The sequence below is a fragment of the Lactuca sativa genome, chromosome 1 (genome assembly GCF_002870075.4).
Source record: "Lactuca sativa cultivar Salinas chromosome 1, Lsat_Salinas_v11, whole genome shotgun sequence".
Classification (NCBI taxonomy): Eukaryota; Viridiplantae; Streptophyta; class Magnoliopsida; order Asterales; family Asteraceae; genus Lactuca; species Lactuca sativa.
This window is the reverse complement of record NC_056623.2, coordinates 83,847,577-83,867,656: the sequence shown is the minus strand read 5'-3', so window position 1 is coordinate 83,867,656 and position 20,080 is coordinate 83,847,577. Positions and strand designations below refer to the sequence as shown.

At 34.8% G+C, this 20,080-nt stretch overlaps 1 protein-coding gene across 1 annotated transcript; it reads left to right on the top strand.

Annotated features, from left to right (window-relative positions):
* The first annotated feature begins 6,341 nt into the window (after nucleotides 1–6,341).
* Nucleotides 6,342–7,866, top strand: LOC111881082 (DNA damage-repair/toleration protein DRT100). Its single transcript, XM_023877474.1, has one exon. The coding sequence runs from the start codon at nucleotides 6,499–6,501 to the stop codon at nucleotides 7,594–7,596; it is 1,098 nt and encodes a 365-aa protein (XP_023733242.1). The 5' UTR covers nucleotides 6,342–6,498; the 3' UTR covers nucleotides 7,597–7,866.
* The last annotated feature ends 12,214 nt before the right edge of the window (nucleotides 7,867–20,080 follow it).

Here is a 20,080-nt window from a genome sequence, read left to right as displayed (position 1 = left end):
ACAGTATGGGATTACCAGTTTTGGAATTGAAATCTTTATGATTAATTTTGATCCCGATTCATAAAGAGTTGGAACTGATTGGGATCCGTTCCAATTATCTTCTAATTATTTTTTAAAAACCATCCGGTAGATACCTAGGACCGCCCAATTTGATTTATATCTACCGATATGATCTTCTTATATGCCTTTGAAGAAACCTTCCCAAAAAATCTCTTAATAGTTGTTCTTTTTCTTGCACAATGATTTAACATATTTAGTATGTTGTTACATATGAAAGTAGTCACATCTCAAATTTATAAAAAGAATTGATAATCCACAGTCCATCCCGGATTTATTATTTAAGTTGTCTATGAGGTTGTGAGACTTTGTGGTAAGTCTGATTTGTTCTTTTAATAGCGATAGTAGCCATTATTTGAAGTTAAACACACTCAAATTGAGTGATTTCAGATTCAAATCCGACAAGCTTAACCAATAAATGATCTTTCATTCAAAAGTTTTATCAACTTATAAAAGAAGGAAAATGAGCCTAACCGATCATCAAAGAGTTTCTGACATGCCGATATAACTTATTTTCTTTCTATTTTTAGAAGTAAGATTATGAGGTGTGTCTTAAAATATTCAGAAGAACATGGGTCAAATACTCAAATATCATAACAAAAAGTTATTAGATATTATTTAATTAAAATAAGAAACCAAACTGAGATATTATTTTGAAAGAAAATATATATAGTTTTCAACTCCACCTCAGAGGATCTTGTGTTATGTCCTCATCTCCCAGAATTTGCATGTTACTCCCTGTCACCTTTTGACTCTAGTTTCTAACTTCAACAGAGCAATCTGTCATTGTCTCAAGTATCTCCTTTTAAAAATTCACCCCTGTTTCCTGCATTATATTATAAAAGATTTCACATAGTTTGATAAGAAAAACTTTAAAGCTAACAAAATGAAAAATGGTACAAGCGTTGTTATATTGTAATGTTAAACGAAAATAAATAAATTAAAGTTAATAATTTCAAAATTTTCTACTAGTTATATTCGGTACAAGTTTTTGTAGTTTTGTTGAAATTTAAAGTTACTAACCTAATTTATTTTTTACTCAGTGTTATTCTATTTTTATTTTTTTTAGTTTATGCTCCTTGCGCTTTATAATTACTTTTAATTATTTCAAAATAATAACTAGTTGCTACAGGTACCCATTTATATTTCATATATTAAAATCAAATGTTTGGCAAGTTTTATGAATTGACTATTGAGATAATATTAACGCTGATATTATTAAACATATTTGATATATGTTTACAAGTTATTTTCGTCACATGAGATTTAATGTGTTTGATTTAGATGTATAGCTTTTTATATGTTTGTACCTGAATTATTATTTTGATAGATGTAGGAATATATGACATTTATGAAAAAAAAATTACTGGTATTACCTGTCTTGACACGTTACTCTTGATAGCAGGCCCATAGTGGGTCCCACATAGAAGGAGTGGACAAATTTGCCCTTGATCCAACATAGTGGTAAATGCAAAGACCCCATTTCCTATGACACCCATGATGTGGTGGTGGAGCATTGAGCATTCAATCAATACATAAGACGTTCTTTCGCCATCAACTATCACACCACCGCAAATGACTATTCCCCTCATTCAGAGAATCAAACTGAAACCATATCTTCTAATTAATCACACTATTATTCTCTCGTATAACTTTAATAAGATTTTCTAATTTTAGATAATGATTGATTCTTATGTTGAATATTAAGATATATCATTGTCTATCAACAAAGTCGATCTCAACATATATCACGTTAAATTCCAATATGTCGTACTACATGTGAGCTCGGTAGTGTAATCACATCCAAAGCCAAAATTTAGAGTTTGTAGGAAACGAGTATCGAACTGATAAGTATTATATGGTCCTGGTCTTGGGTACTAATTTCGTTCTAGTAGTGATTTTGTATGTGCAACGGCTCATGTTTAAGACTATAGAATGTTGGTGATTTTAGTGTCATCATGTTATTTTAAGTAACTGGAATTAACATGTGAACTAAGGGGCTTCATAATTTGTACTCTAATATATGTATGGAGTAGTGCGGAGTGCACGCATGTATAAGATCGAATTAGAAGCCGGTTCGACGACTAGTCGAGGGTCTGGGGGCAGCGCCCCTAGCGGGATCCAAGGGGCAGAGCCCTTGGCTGGGGTCGAGGGGAAGCGCCCCAAAACCTCAACGAATTTTGCATGTGGGAACATAATGGAAAACTCAATTTCTTTAGGGTGATTATGGTAAAACTAACGAAACTCATTAGTTTTGGTAACCCTAATCCGGATTAATATTACTTGCTTCCAATGCAACTAATGACGGCCCAACCCTAATGAAACCCTAATCTTGTTTAATATATAAACGGGTCTTTTTATACAGAAGGGTGTTACGTTCTTTAGCTCTCGTTTTCATCACACATTCATAGAACCCTTTAGCATATTGGCTTACGTTTTTTGTGCCTAGAGACGTAAGTGCCTACTTGGATTTTCCTAGGCTGAATTTCTTGTAACCCAGACATAGGGTAGAAATATCAGTTCAGAAAGTGATATCACGATCCAAGTTGATATCCAAATCTCCACCACAAACCCTAATATTCCCCACATAGAACCCGGGGCTCAAGTACAACAAAACATGATTTTTTTTATTATTATAAGATGAAGTTATGACATAAAGAACATATGGCAGAGAGCATGCTTGACAAAACTAATTGATAGTGAGTAGCGTGTAGCTGGTAGCGTTTTGTCAAACGCTAAAAGTTAGAAGGTTAAAAAGCACCGTGTCTAGTCATTTATGTGTAGCTTTTGCAAAGCATGTTGTTGAATTGTACACTCTAGCTACAAGAGATGATTATATGCATTGCAATGATTTGGTGCCTTTCAAAGTTAATATTAAGGAAAATGACTTACAAGCTCAACGAAGTTTACAAACCATTCATAAAACTTCAATTATGTTTTATCTGTTTAAAAAAACCAAACGAACTTAAACTTTTGTCTAAAAAAACTCAACGAAGTTCCAAACCGTTCAAAAAAAACTCAAATTATGTTTTGTTTGAGTTTGTTAGGGTTTTTTTTAACAGACAAAACATGATTGGAGTTATTTGAACGGTTTGGAAACTTCATTGGTCTAACAAATCATTTTCCCGATATGGGAATAAGCCACGTCATTTGTTTCTTTCATTTGACTTTCATAGAATTGAACAAAAGTTTAACTTAGTAGAGCTTTTTTAGACAAAAGGTTAAGTTCGTTGGGTTTTTTGAAACATACAAAATATGATTGAGGTTTTTTGAATGGTTTGGAAACTTCCTTGGGATCGTAAATCATTTTCCTTTAATATTATGTGGTGGAGAGTTGGCTTAAATCATTTACTAACTAAATGTTAGGGGGTTGAATCTAAATCTATCATGTGCTCCTAGTGCGATGCAGACATCGAGTTTATCGATCACTTATTTGCTTCTTGCACTAAATTAGTTGGTGGGACGTTCCAAATCCCAACTTTTCTTTTGCTAGATATTGGATTCTTTAGGAGGATCAACCTATTGAAGAAAGCGCACCTGATATACTTTCATACAGTCATTTTTATGACTTTATGTGTTATGTGAGCTTTTCAAAATGCTTTTACTTTCGAATTACACAAAATCTAGAAAATATGTTTTATTTGATAGATTTGTCCTACAATCATTTTTATAGGGTTCACAAGATCAAACATTAGCCATACTGATGCGTCTTAAAAAGTAAAATCTCAATTAAAGTTATTTTTTTGTTGTAATTTTGTTTAGTTGCTTGCTAGTTTTAATATAATTGGTTAAGTTTCAAAAAGCTCTTACTATTTATTGATTATGAATAAGGGTTAATAACAAAAATAGGTTGGTTCATTTATGCTAAAGAACCAAATTATTTTTAGATAAAAGTTTTATTGCTACCATTATTGGTTTTTTGCTTTTATTTTTGAGTAAATCACACGAATGGTCCCTATAGTTTGGGGTAATTTGCACGTTTAGTCCCTAACTTATTTTTTTAACTCGGAAGGTCCCTACTGTTTGTTTTTGTTACACACTTGGTCCCTACAGTTTGTTTTTGTTACGCGCTTGGTCTTTATTTTACTTAAAAAAACTATTATTTAATTAGGGAAAAATGATGAGATAGGTAAGGTAAGATGAGGGGGGTGGGGTTGGGGTGTATTGTTTAAATAAATTAAAAAATCATGGGCAAAATAATATTTTTAGGTAAGACATGGACCAAAAGCGTAACAAAAACAAACAGTAGGGACCTTCCGAGTTAAAATATTAAGTAAGGAACCGAACGTGCAAATTACCCTAAACCATAGTGCTGATTTTTATCGAATGAATTACTATATCAAAATTTATACTCTTTTGTCCTATATAAACAAACAAATGTATCGATATATGTTGACAAATTTTTTTTTTTTTTTTTTTGAAAAACAACTTGATTTTGGCTTTTATGATTTAGTTTAAGCTTTTTCAGGTTGAAAATTTATATGATTTTGGTTTCTATGATTTAATTATATTTTTTTGGTTGAAAATCATTCGATTTAGGTTTTTTTCTGTTGAAAAAACAAACTGTAAAATTTGGTTTATATAAATAAGTATGGAAATGCAACTTTCATACAATCACACACACCTTTTCTATAATACAATCTAAAAAATATTAAGTTTTTTTTTACTAAAACTAAATTATATAAACCAAAATCAAATGGTTTTTCTACCAAAAAAACTGATACTAAATCATAAAAATCAAAACCAATGGTTTAAAAAAAACGAACTTTACCATTTAACATCAACATATATCAATATAGTTGTCTGATTATAGATAAAAAAATCATAAATTTTGATATATTAACAAAAAAATAATGGTTGGGATGGAACTTTTTAAAAACATGGGTGGTTTTTGTAGAACAAAAATTACCTGTTTGATCGGATTGATGGTATTTTTACAACAAAATAAAACTGTATGATTAAAATGGAAAACATGTCACGATATAATGAATCCACATAAATTTATTCATTGATCGGATTACTATTTGTCTTTATTTACTGAAATGATGTTTCTATCAAACCACTTTGTGTCTTTTATTGTATGCTACGTTTGATTAATTATGATAAACCCTCGTATAGTTATTCATTGTTCAAATTGAATTGTTATTTTTATCGAATGGAGTAATTTTATTAAAACACTAGCTAAGTACTAGTTAAGTAAACATATTGGAAATAGGCAAGCATGGTTGTATAATCAATTAGCCCTATTCATCTTACGGTTTTAGCATTACTGATCTAGATCAAAAAATTAAAATTGGGAACAATCTTATCAGAAAGCCCTACCTTCTCCAACTTGATTGTTTCAAAACAAAGTGCTATTTTGCAAAATTCAAAAGGACCCAAAAAGTAGTGAGAATGACTACATCTAAACATTTTCTTTGATGTGTATTTAACTTAACATTGTCCACTTAATTGATCAAATCCACAAACATAATATGGGAATGAAAAGCTAAATCCCACCACCTTCCTACTTGATTATAGTACCAAATGTTTGGGTCATGAGAAGCTCGCTTAACCATCTTATTCTTGATTGGATGGAAACTCATACACGAGCAACCTGCAGTTTATCATTATTTACTTTTGGTGTTAAAATAAAACTTTAAAACAAACATAGTTTCGAACTTTGAAAATCATCAAAATTTTAAGATCATATTTTTAATCTTCATCAGAAAATATTTATAGTTTGAAATTAAGTCGAATTTATCAAATTTGGGGTGTTTGGGATTACTTTTTGATGTTAAAATTCTTTTTACAAAAATGATTTTTTTGCTAGGGACTTTTTCCAAAAAATAGTCTTTAAAATGTGTTTGTATTTGTTTTTAGAGTAAAATCTTTTCATGTTAAAAACTCCCAAAAGTCACGAAAAGATAGGATTTTATGACTTTTGAAACACTAACTTTTTCATCAATATAAAAAATTATTTTAAAAGATTTTTTGCATTTATCCAAAGATCTTTTAATTATTTTTTAACTTTTTAAAAAAATTAAAAGACAAAAATTATTTTAAAAACAATCCAAATACACCTTTATACCCGTATTACTGGACTTAATACCCGCCACGTGTTTTGGCTCTAGCCTTCCTTATTTCGTTAAAAATTAAAATCATATCTCAATCTCGATATTCGTCTTATCCTCTACCCACGTTGACCTGTTTACCCCTTAAGTCCTTAACTACTCCGCGCACGTGAGGGGCAAATCCGTCAATTCACTTCTCCACCATTACTATATTAACCCCATCCCGCCCTTACTCTCTTCACCTCCACTTAAAACCTGGTATTCTTAGTTCCAGACTTCCAGTACATGCACGTCGTCGTTTTGTCACGTCAAAGCTAAAACAACCAAACAACACATAGTGAGTGCATTGTGAAAGTGTGTGGGTGTGAAAAAAATAGAGAGTGAAAAAATGGGTAGCTTCCGGTGGTGGTTTACAGCTGTTTTGGTACTCGCCGTCAGTGTAACGGTGAATGCCTGCCCGCCGTCAGATAGGGCAGCTTTGTTGGCCTTCAAAGCTGCTTTACACGAACCTTATTTGGGCATTTTCGACTCGTGGAAGGGCAACGACTGTTGTAGCAAATGGTACGGCGTTACTTGCGACCCGACTACTAAACGGGTTGCGGATATAGCGCTTCGTGGAGAGTCCGAGGATCCGATTTTTCAGAAGGCGAAGCGGACCGGGTACATGACCGGTTCAGTCTCGCCGGAATTATGTAAGTTGGAGAGGTTATCGAATGTAGTTATCGCCGATTGGAAGGGTATTTCCGGTACTATACCTTCCTGCATTACCACTTTGCCGTTCCTCCGTCACCTAGATCTCGTCGGAAACCAAATCTCCGGCGAAATCCCTTCCGATATCGGCAAACTCAGCCTTCTGACGGTTTTAAACCTGGCGGATAACAAAATCACTGGAAGGATCCCGAGGTCGATTGCAAATCTAACTTCGTTGATGCATTTGGACCTACGAAACAACTTGATCTCAGGAACTATACCGATCAACATCGGTAAGCTGAGGATGCTCAGTCGTGCTTTGCTTAGCAACAACCAGATCTCCGGACAGATTCCGAACACCATTTCCTACATCTATCGTCTCTCAGATCTCGATCTCTCGTTAAACCGGATCTCTGGACCGATTCCTGAAGCGCTTGGAAAAATGAAGGTGCTGGCGACGTTGAATCTCGATGGAAACATGATTTCCGGTCAATTACCAACGTCGTTGATGAACTCTGGCATTAGCATTCTGAACCTTAGCAAAAACGGCATTGAAGGAAGCATCCCGAACGCATTCGGACCTAGATCTTACTTCATGGTGATGGATTTATCGTATAATAACCTGAAAGGTCCAATTCCGGAATCGATAGCATCAGCGTCGTATGTCGGACATCTTGATCTGAGCCATAACCATCTGTGTGGGGCGATTCCGGCGGGTTCGTGGTTCGACCACCTTGAAGCGTCGTCGTTTACTTACAATGATTGTCTGTGTGGAAAGCCTCTTAGGGCTTGTTAATTGAATTTGTTAGATTAATGTATTTACTCGTCGGTCGCCGTTCAAAGGATACAAATGTCGCCGGAGATTTGTTTCAGTTCGGCAAGTTTGAGCAGTTGGTTTTTACAGTGTCGGTGTTTCTTCACAGGTAATGATGTATTAGTATGTAATTTCTAATCTGGTTAATTGTGTATTTATGGATTGTGGAGAATTTATATAGCGTGGGAGAGGTTCATGGTAGTTACTATGGACCGCTTCTTTGAATGAATACTTCACATGCTGTTATTATTAGTGTTTTTTTTTCTGATTCTGAATTTCTGATCTTTTTATTAATTATATACCTTATACTTATAAATAATATCTTTGTCTGTTCGTCAATTAAAAACTGATTTTGCCACCTCTGTAACTTGTCGTGCACGTGAATGTCATGTGAATTTTAACGAACCTCGTGCCATAAAAACCAGTTTCATAGTGCTTCAACCAATAATGTTTTTCATGGTCTGTTTAACTATTAAATATATATCGGATTATCTTTAAATATTAATAAAAGAAAACTTTTAATTCACCCATGAAACAATTAGGATTTTTAATTGAAATTCAATTCTAATTTTTCTACCTTTAAATCTTTTTGATCACGTCACCTTGACCAAAATATACACGCACGTCCGGTCGTAACTTACAATCTTACCTTCTACATGTTGAAAACCCTAATCTCCTCTACACACCAATAGTGTCGTCAAACCACATCTCTTATTTCTCTTCCCTTTATATGTTGAGTCTCCGGCAACCATTTGTAACCACCACCCTCCGTACGTTGTCGCTACAACCTATAAGAAGGTAACCTACCATCCATTCCCCATTAACCTTCACATGCTTACCTAAAACTTCTTCCCTCTCCCTGTAAAACACTAGTCGGAGTCATTGTTGTTGAGGACATGCTCCCTTCCCTTACCCTATAGACGATATGTACCACCATTCGAGAATCAAATGAACTCTTGTTATCGAAAAATCTTCTATGTGATTATGGCTTTAGAGCGCTCTAATTGGCTTGGACAGAAGTTTATAATTTTCTCCTCTTTGAGTTGATTTTCTTGTTGATAATTAAATTCGAAGAATGCTTACTCATCTTCAAACTAATTTTTTATTGTATGGATGATTGTAGCGTATTGCAAAACCATATCCCAAATCGTAATCTGTAATCCTCCTGAAGGAGTAAGATATGTAGCTTTCCATTTGGTGTGAGTGGAAATTTTCAGCTTTCGCTCACCACCCATTCGATAAAATGCCTCAGAGGTCTCGAGAAAAGTTGTAAGTGCATCAATGACTGAAAATTGATTGCAACAAGACTTCACACATCCAAGTTATAAAAACTCTAAATCCTATGAAAGATTGTTGGTTGTTATAGTTTGAAGGATATTATTGTAACATATGATGTTATTCTATTAACTGTTAACATAATAATATCATGTATATTGTTTTCACTCAAGCTTCTAATTTCATACTAATTTTGTTTTGTTTAGTTAATAAGTCTAAACCTGTAATCCAACAGGTTGTCTTCCTTCCTCTATTGGCATTTGAAGTAACCATTATTGTTGGCAATTTCTAGTGTGTGTGTGTGTGTTGAAAATTGTCTATTCCCCTTTACAACATGATTCTGTTAATTTGCAATGTATATAACAGAATATGCAAGGCCTTATTACTTGGAGATGATGAAAATGTGAACGATGATGTAAAATGGGAGACATTTCCTGTAAGTTCATTTCATAAAGAAAGTATATTCGTATGTACATGTCTTCATTTTTGTTCTCATAGTTAATCGAAAGAGACCATTGTCCTTATAGTCTAAACACGGGGAACAAATGAAAAAACATAGAAGCCTATTGAGATTTTTACAACCACCGAATCATTTGAATGGTCTTCTTCGAAAGATGGTGTTGTTGCTCCTTCCTTGAAGATCCCAAAAATGGAAAAGCTTGAATAAGTTTAAGCTATTCATCATTATTTGATATTTTAGTTTCAAGACTTTTTTTTTATTAGTTTTTATTGTTTGCTTATGGATTTGTTTGACAAGTAATCTGTTTTGATTTTGAAGTTTATGTTTGTTTTCATTTATTTTCATAAATTTTCTTTTTTAGTTATTATGCAATATCTAAAAATTCAATTATTTTTCAGCATTTTTGGGTTGCTGTATCCATGGTTTTCTTCATTCCCTTATTCATATACTACACACTCGAATATTAATTATACAGTTCTCATTATTGAACTCTGAGATGATTATTAAGGATAAAATCAAACGTACTATCTTACCACCACCGAATTATTTGAGATTGTTACCGCCAACAAAGCATATTGAAATTTTTACCACCACCGAATCATTTGAATGGTCTTCTTCGAAAGATAATGTTGTTGCTCCTTCCTTGAAGATCCCGAAAATGGAAAAGTTTGAGTAAGTTTAAGTCATTCATCATTATTTGACATTTTAGTTTGAAGACTTTTTTTTATTAGTTTTTATTGTTTGCTTATGGATTTGTTTGACAAGTAATTTGTTTTGATATTGAAGTTTATGTTTGTTTTCATATATTTCCCATAAACTTTCTTTTTTAATTATTATGCAATATCTATAGACGTTTCTATGTTTTTTCATTTGTTCTCCGCGTTTAACGCGAGTTATAATCTAATTAACTTTAAAATATAAATAAAAATAAAAGATTATACGTTTGATTACAAAATGACCATAAACATATGGTTAGTAATATAAAAAAATCCGGTTTAACCATCAAATTTTCCTCTATGCTAAAACAATAACTTATTTATGGATAAAAGTTTATCGCAACAACTATAACTTGCAAATGTAATCAGGCAGTTCCTTTTTTTCGCTATATATATATATATATATATATATATATATATATATCGAATTTCAATATCGAAATTTATAAACGTTTGTCTACCGACTACTATAAACAGGCAACTAAATTGATATATGTCGATGCGAAACTGCAAACTTTGGTTTTTCTGTTGAAAAATCATTCGGTTTCGGTTTTTATAATTTAGGGTGAATCTTTACTAAAACTAAATCATAGAAACCAAAGTCATGAATGTTTTTCTACTCAAAAAAATAATAAATAAATAAACTTAAGCTAAATCATACAATCTGAATAAAGTTTTTTTGGCTTATCCAAATATGGTTTAATGTTACTATATATAATATGGTCAAAATTATAAATTGTGGAAAAGTATTTTCACACACAATCTGTGACAACCCGAAATTTCTATCTTGTACAACCATTCATTTCATTCAAAGTCAAACTTGCTTTTAGCACTGTTTAGAATCCGTGTGGACATTTTGAGCTTAATGCACCAAAGGAATGAGTGAAAGGGAATGTCAATTGAACTTCTAATCCATCAAGCTAGGTCTTAAACCCTCAAAAGAGGAGTTCACGACCAAGACACTTGAGTTTACGGCCATAAACTCAAGGAGGCCGTAAACTTCTAGTATATATACGACACTTAGTCATTTTTCATTCATTCTTAACCTTCCTAGCTAGAGAAATCGGATTCTCTCCCAAGGATCTTCAAGATTTTCTTCCAATCTTCACTAATGTAAGTAAATCCTTCCATTTATGTGTTGTTACATCACTTCTTCTTGATTCATCCTTGAATCCATCCACAAATTCCATCTTTTGAACTTAGATCATCAAGAATACCAAGAACACCAAAGTGTTTTGGGCCGAAAACACCCTCATTTGCCTTCACAACGTGAGTACACTACCCTTAACTTGTTCTTTACTAGAATCAATTGTTAAACATCTAGAAAACTTCATGAAATCATGATCAAGAAGGTGTTTACAGCCAAGGCAATCTCCTTGGGCCGTAAACCCTAATATGTGGTGCAATGTTACCACAACTTCTTCCTAAGCCTTGGAACCAAGTATAAAACACTCCCAATGCACTTACAGTACCTTAAACATCAAATGGTACAAAGTACCACGAGTTTACGGCCGTAAACTCATTGGGCCATAAACCCATGGGTCGTAAACTCATGGGGGACTTGCCATTGGGCCACAAACTCCATAGTGAGGCCCTACAACCCTTAGATGCAACCATATGATCTTCTAACACTTGAATCAAAGTGTTTTCCATGTTCTATGGTGTCTTTACTTGCTTAATTAGTGGCATGGTCACTTATTAGTTACATATATGTGTCTTTATATGTTAAATAGGATCAATGTGTGTGTGTGTTCAAGTCTTCACTTGACACCTAGCACCTTATTTAGCACCTTCATCCAAACCACTCACTACAGGTGAGTTCATACCCCTTAATCTACCTTTTAAATGATTTTAAATACTTTTATGGGGGAATAGAAGTTGAAACATTATAGTTATTATATCAATCACATGTGATTAATAACTATCAAACAATGGATTTGCTATACTTTTAGCTGTTTTATCAATCAAACTACTTCAAAATGATTATCAAACTCTTTTACATGTTAAACTCTTTATCAAACTTGTTCTTGCATGACAAACCTTTTCCTTTCTCTTTTATACTTATATATTGTCCAAACCTTGTCTAATGCATATATAGTTATATAAGTAAGGTTTGAAGGACTTAGGACTGATAACACACTTTATTTCCTGTTCCTTGTTTAGTTGTGGACTTAGAGTGCCCTGTTGTTTGTCCGAGTGTCATTTGATCCTTAGTTATATATTATGTATATATGTATAGACGTAAAAGCTTTTATCTCAGTTCAATACACTCAGTTATACAAACAACTTTACTAGTAAACTATAATAGGTATAATTTAGGAAGACACTACTCGTTACTTCTAGTACAAGAAACATACAAAGAGTCGGTTCATACGTGAGTCAATACATACTATTATGAGAAACTAAGAGAACATACTATTATGAGAAACTAAGAGAACATACTATAATGAGAAACAATACATACTATACATTATACAAGAGAACATAATATGATGAGAAACAAAGAGAACATATTACATACTAGACATAGAGAACATACAATACTCTAGTACATACATTACATATACAAATATACAATAACATAATGTGAACCATTATTCGGGGCATGGCATCACTGTCATGGCCCGATTTGTATCCAGAGTCTCCTGGAGGGAGAGCGTGAGTTTGTGTATAGATCTATACTGGATTGACTATCCTACACCTTGATGTTCGCTACAGTGGGATTTGCAAGTCTATGGGTTCCAAATGTCATTTCTTCCGATGTCTTTCATCGTCGTGTTATTAGCCGATAGTATGGTGCAATCATTTCACATTACATCTTAATTAACGACCGGATTAAGGTAGTTAGTACAGCAGTAGTTACTATAATACAACACTACAGTACTATTATTATTTCCCCATTGCATTTCACATTGTGATCTTCTCACATAAAGGGTAATGTAACATCCCAAAAATTATGGAACAAAAATTTCATTTTTAATTAAGTGATTTTCAAAACGTTTGTAACACAATATCATTCGACCATATCATTTAATAAAACATGTTTCGCGTTTGTAAACCAGGACGTAAATCACAATAATATCAGAGTACAAATCCCATAATGTCTCATAGTGCGGAAAAACAAGAGCGTGTGTGTGATATGCCGCTACCGCGCCAGCTCCTTCCCCTTGGCTGAAGAGGTACCCGGAACAACAACTAAAAACAGTAAGCATGAAGCTTAGTGAGTTCCCCCATTGTACCGCATACCACAATAACCACATAACATACAAATATTGTCAGGCATATCTGGGTACCCGACCTACCCCTTCGGTCCTCTCGACCGGATACTGACTAACATATATGGGTGCTGGTCTCCCCTTCGGTCCTCTCGACCGGATACTGACTAGCATATCTGGGTGCTGGTCTCCCCTTCGGTCCTTTCGACCAGATACTGACTAGCATATCTGGGTGCTGGCCTCCCCTTCGCTTCTTTCGACAGGATATTGGCTAGCATATATGGGTGCTGGTCTCCCCTTCGGTCCTTTCGACCGGATATTTGGGACTATTTCACCCCTACCACTACCACATAACACGTATCACATAATCTATTTATCATGGCTGGGCATGACTGCCCCTTCGGCCCTATCGACCAGCAACCTGGGGACTATCTCCCCCTACTATCACTAGCACATAACATCATATCATATAAACACATAAACATAACACAGGTAGTGGCAACCCTAGATGAATATCACAGAGACAATCATCTAATCATAGTGGGTTGGCATTGTGGCCTTAGACCCACTGCTACTAGAAGGTAACTCACCTCGAAGTAGCTGCTGAAAGTCTGCTTGCTGAGCGCTTGACTGCTAAACCGGAACTCCCCGGCTACAATTTCCATAAACACTAAGTCAAATACGGGTAACTAATCTTAGGGTAAAATGACTATTTTACCCCCCCCCCCCCCTCCCCGTTCAAAGTCAACATCCTGGTCAAAGTCGACTTCCTGGTTGACCGGACTCGCCGAGTTGGCTCGCCAACTCACCGAGTCCCTTTCATCTATTCTAGTTCTATACCCGTTTCTACTCGTCGAGCTTAGCAAAGACTCGGCGCGTTCTTCTTTGATGCATACATACTAAGTCCAAGTTCATCCGACTCGCCGAGTTGAAGAACAACTCGTCGAGTCTAAGGCAATCTTCATCGGACTCGTCGAGTTGCTCATCCAACTCGCCGAGTCCACAGCTATCTTCATAGGACTCGCCGAGTCCATCGTTCTACTCGCCGAGTTCATTCAGTCCTTTTTCCATACATACCTGATTTGAGCCATGCAGCGGCTCCAAACCACAGATCTAGGCTTCCAGTGCATGCTTATCACGTAAAGTTGCAAACTTTACGTGCATGCATAGCTTTAGAGGCTTCAAATGTCCAAACTAAGCTCTTAATGGGGTTCTAAGCTCAAGAGGGACCTTAATCACCAATATGACTGAAACTTAACACTTCAAGAAGGTAATGAGAGTCCAGATCTGAAGTATAACCCAACCATAAGGTTTCTCTTCAAGGATTTGGGGTTTTAGGGCTTAAAAGCAACAATTTAGGGACAAACAAGATCTAATAAATCAATAATCAAGATGGAAACTTTATTACCAGAATGGATGACCACAAATGAATGTGTTCTGGATCTAAGTCCCCTTCCTTGACCTCTTCAACCTCTCCCTTCTTCCATTTGCTCCAAAGTGCCCCAAAAGTCCCTTCACAAGGCAACAATCACTCAAACTTACCAATGGAGGCTAGGGTTTCGATAAGGAATGCTCTGAGGGTGGTGGAGGCTGAGATGGGGCTATAAGGACGTTTAAATAGGGTGCAAACCCTAAGGATTAGGGTCTCCTCCTGATTGGCCTACTCGCCGAGTCCAGGCGTGGACTCGCCGAGTAGATCACTTAAAGCCCGCACCCATCTCGACATCTACTCGGCGAGTTAGGGCTACAACTCGCCGAGTAGCTCTTCCAAAAAGAACATTTAATCAAAATAAATATGTACCACGAATGGGGCGTTACAGGTAATGTAAAAACTATATTTTTGGTTAATGATAGTCATACTTGGGAAAATACACGCTCTTACAAGAAACAAACATACAGAACATTTGATGTCTTGGTAGAAGACTACGTTTAGTAGAAAATATAGGATTTTCTAGGACAAACATTTACAAACTTATACATCAAACACTTACAAAAAATTTCATACAAACAATTACACTAAAATGCATATGAACTCACCAGCTTTAAAGCTGATAAGCTCTTTCAAAATAACTTGTATTCTCAGGTCATCAGTAGACAGGTACCGATGCTTGGTTTTGAGAAGATGGAGCTCGATCAAGACTCCTCTTTTATTTTGATTTACATTTTTGGTGTCTTATAAACTTCACATAACACACTTGTATTAAATTATATTATTAATGCAATGGATGATGTTGTTACTTGTTTACTACTATGCTTTGTTGTGATACTGTACATGACGTCCTCCACCCCCGAACGTTTCCGCCGTTCCGGTTTTGGGTGTGACACATTCCTTGAAATATACAAGTTATAATAGATATTCGTTAATCCTTTTTATAAAATAAAATAAAGGAAATTGAACAATTTTCACAAGTTACTGTTGGATTAGTGTCTAAGTCCATAACTATTTTGGTATGTACTTGACCCGATGGTGCATGGTCCTTTTGGGTTGCCTTCACCAAAGCAACTTGATAGGATGAATTATGGAGAGAAATGATTAATTATGATTTATTAATATATTATGAGAATAATATATTAAAGGAGAAATCATATTGTTTAATTAATATTAGTCAAGAATTAATAAGAATTAAGTTTGTGGCTAAAAGACATTAATTAAACTTAATGGACTAGAACTGTCAATTGTATGATAGTTGAATATTAAGCTAATGGACTCCATATTAAAGGGGTGGACGAATTCTATGGGGAAACCCATTAGAAATCGACCTAGGCCTTTAAGGAAGGAGTCCATGGGTTGCTTAGGGCTTAAGCATCCAAATTAGGGTTTCCTTGTTAGATAACCCTAATAGCCTCACTATTTGAAGGACCCTTAAGGCTCAAAAACGTGGTGAACTTGTTGATTAGGGTTTCCACACGTTTTGGGCAGCCTCCACTCTCCTTATTCTTCATCCTCTTGCTCTTGGTGTTTGTGAACCATTAGAGGAGTGACAATTGTGACTCTAAGCTTTCTAAAGTCATTACAAGGAGGATTTGAGATTGTTATTGATACATAACAATCAAGGTAATATCTTAAACCCATTATTATGTTAATATTGATTATCATATGCTAGATCTAGGGTTTAAAGTCTTGGATGAATTGCATGTACAATAGAGAAACCTAGATCCAAGCATCAGGGTTTGTATGAGCACATAGGATGTTCTTATGGCTAAAACCCATCAGTGGTATCAGATCCTAGATTGGTTTCTATTGTATTGATGCCTTGTTTATTTGTTCAAGCTGTAAAATCGATTTTTTGTCTCCCTGCCTGATGAACTCGGCGAGTTCCAATGTGGACTCGGTGAGTCCATAGAGGAACTCGGCGAGTTCGAGCGTCAGAAGGAGGCAGTTTCGGGATTTCTTGCTGTTTTTCTCATGGATACTTGCCTTAATTGTTTTGGGTCCTTAATATTCGAAGTTTAATCATATTTTGAGTGTATCCTTGATTAAACAAAAGATAATTACCAATTGATTAGATAATAACTTCCTTATTTGATTAAAGTTTGATTATTTGTATTAATTGGGTAACTTGTCTTGCAAGAAATTGATTTTTTGGTCAAATTTAGATAATCATTAAATCAATTGTTTAATTTAAATTATTTGCTATTTGATCCTTTGTGTTTTGAAAATGTTTCAAAACTTGCCCTCAAGTTTTGGAATTTAAAAGCTGATTAAAAGTTTAATTTAGGAATGTTAAATTCTAAAACCCTAGTATTGTTTTGAAAAGTTCAATTCTCACCCTTATGGTTTTATTAATTAATTAAAGTGTATAGTTAAAAGAGATTTAATAAATCCATAAAGTTTTCGTTCACAATTTGATTGAATTAAAAGTATAATTGTTAAATTTGACCACCTAGTATTTTTAAAGTGTAAAATACACCCTATACTATATATAACATTAAAAGTCTAACATTATATATATGTATGAGTAAAAGTCAGTATTACTGTTAGTAGGCCTCATTCACGAAGCTGGTCTATAAGGGGTGTTTAAGGGAATTGCCTATAAAATAGCAATTGAATGGGTATCCACTCTTACCCACCGCACTCTTGACTAGTGGAGGGTCGTTAGCCGAACGGGTAGGATAGGACAGAGACCTTCCATTATAAGTATAATGAAGTACAAAAGTAACTAAATGTTTTTACAAAATTCCCAATCTTAGTTACTTTAGGCAAAAGTGAATTGATGCAATTCCATGAAATTACACTTTGTGCCCTTGCGAAGACGTTAGTGGAGCGTGTGTGGTTAACCGGCACACTAAATGGTTCTAAGCAAAGGTAGCAAAGGGTGACTCAATGTTTGTCATAGTTTGGTGGAGCGTGTGTGGTTAACCGGCACATCGAATAGGTGATTGTAACATGTGGGGGCACCATGTAAGTTTGCATGGTTATTCACACCCGCTTTGTGATCCTCGGCATCCCAGTCACAAACTAGAGGGGCATATTGACATTTAAAAATGCCATTGAAAAGTTCAATGAATCTCAAAGGATCTAGGAGTTTTTCAAAGCATTTAAAACTTAATCGGTTTTTCGTTTTTCATGGTGGAAAATTAGTGAATTGTCATTCACTTACCTTCAAATATTTTGCAACTAGATTACGACATCCCTTTTCTAGGTTGTAGCGTATTGTGTTGGGTCCTAGCCTTAATATCTCATTTGGGTGATTTATTAAGGACTCAATCAATCAACTAACTTGAATTTAATTTTTCTCCCATTTTGTAGATGTCAAAGTACGACAACTATGGTCTTCCCAAATCCCGTGGAACAAGCATTCCACATGAAGATGATATTCCACGATTCAATCGAGGAACAAGAGATCATGCTTCACTTCCTCCACCTCCTCCAATTATTCTCCCTAACCCACAAAATCGAAGAATTGAAAGGTTCAATGTCACTAAAGCCATATTGGAAATGAAACATGAAGATGGTAAACCCGTGTGTGCCCACGTTCTAGGAATGAAATCACACATCGATAGGTTGATAATGATGGGTGCGTCATTCCCTGATAAGTTGGCTGTGGACTAGGTTCTGCAGTCACTCCCTGAATCATATAATGAGTTCAAAAGAAAGTATTATATGATGGATCATGACGCAAACCTCATTGACCTAACTTACATGCTCATTGCTGCTGAATCATAAATGATTTGGCAAAGCAATGGAGCATATTTGTTGGGAAAGTCAACCAACCATGCTTCCGAGGACGTTCTAGGAGAACCGACCTGCGTTTGTTGCCAAGTGAAAGGGCATTGGATACAAGTTTTCCCTAAGAGCCTGAAGAATCCAGAAGATGGGAGAGTCAAAGAGTATGGATGTGCTTCACGTAAAATCCACTATCTAACTCCATTAAGTTCCTATTCATTGATTCTTAATACATAATGTGATAAGATTGCATTTGAATGTTTTGCAGGATCAGCGAAAAAAGAGGAAGCCTGATGGAAAAGCAAGATGAGTCTGATCACGAAGAGATGGATCTCGATCACATGGATTCGAAGATTAGATTTTAAGCTTAGGAAGTTATGATAAAGTTGTTAGGAATATTTGATTACATAGTTTTTCAGTTGATTTTGCATTGTAAGGACAAATGTTTTCCGCTGCTTTTATGAATAAAATAAATTTTGGTTTGACTCATTTATTTATTTATTTATTTCCTTGCAATGAAATCGTTATGAAAAATTGATGTTTACATATTTCTACAACGAATGGATGTGATTCTTAATTATATTAATTGTGGAAATGTCAAGAATTTACCAAATAGGGAGAGTTTCTCGTCATCCAAGTTTCAAGTGGACAGAAACTTGGAATCATACAACAAGTATTGCATGATGAATGAGAAGTTTCATATTTGGAAATTAGACTAATTAGTTGACAAAGTGTCAAGTGAAGGACTAGGAGATCGAGTACACAAAATTGTGTGTTGATCAAGTCCACCACAAAAGTAACAAAGATATTCGTCATGATTTACTAAAGGTTTAGTAAATATGATTATAATTATAAGATTAAGTGTAATTATGAATTGATTGAAAGAGTTTAAATCAATAGCAGAACGAATAAGAAGAATCAAGTAGGCAGAAAGATAAAAGTTTCTCTATTCTAAGAAGAAGGGATAGTACCTTTTATTATGATAGGTCTTAATGATTAAGAAACATATCTCAATTGATCCTCTAAGTGAGTCTTAGTGCAATTGTATGTCTAAGAAGAGGAATCGAGAATTGAAGAAATGGTTAAATCAAGAAGCCAATCATACTTCGTTCCAAAACAAGTCTTAGAGTTAAGATTGTGACATTGAGTGACAAGTATTAGGAAGGTTTATAACATTCATCAAATGTGGAAAGTTGTGATGTCTTGGATAAGACAAAGACCAACTAGGACCAATTTTATGAAGTGTTCTGTCTTGATAAAAGCTACACTAACTCTTGAATATTTGTTTGTCAAGAAATGTTTATTGACAAGAGAATCTTATATGTCAAGGAGTCGGTGGGAGTCTTAATGGTCTTGAAAAGGTTCAAGAACTTACCAAGAATAAACCTTATCGATCATCACTAGCACACGAGTTGAGGTCTACAACCTATTGTGTTGACACTATCTTGTTTCTGTGCAAATCCAACTGAGTTAATTATGCATGTGAGTTCTATGAGTTCTCATTTAAATGCATAAAAGGCAAGGACCTTGATCAATGAAAAGTACATTGATAAGAAAGGGTGATCTGCTTAACTACTTGGAAGACATGGTGGGCAGCCGTGTTACCATAAGGCAAGAGTTCAAGATTAAGAAA

What these genes read in the sequence shown, in the direction of transcription:
- LOC111881082 (XM_023877474.1), top strand. Translation starts at nt 6,499, where the DNA reads ATGGGTAGCTTCCGGTGGTGGTTTACAGCTGTTTTGGTACTCGCCGTC.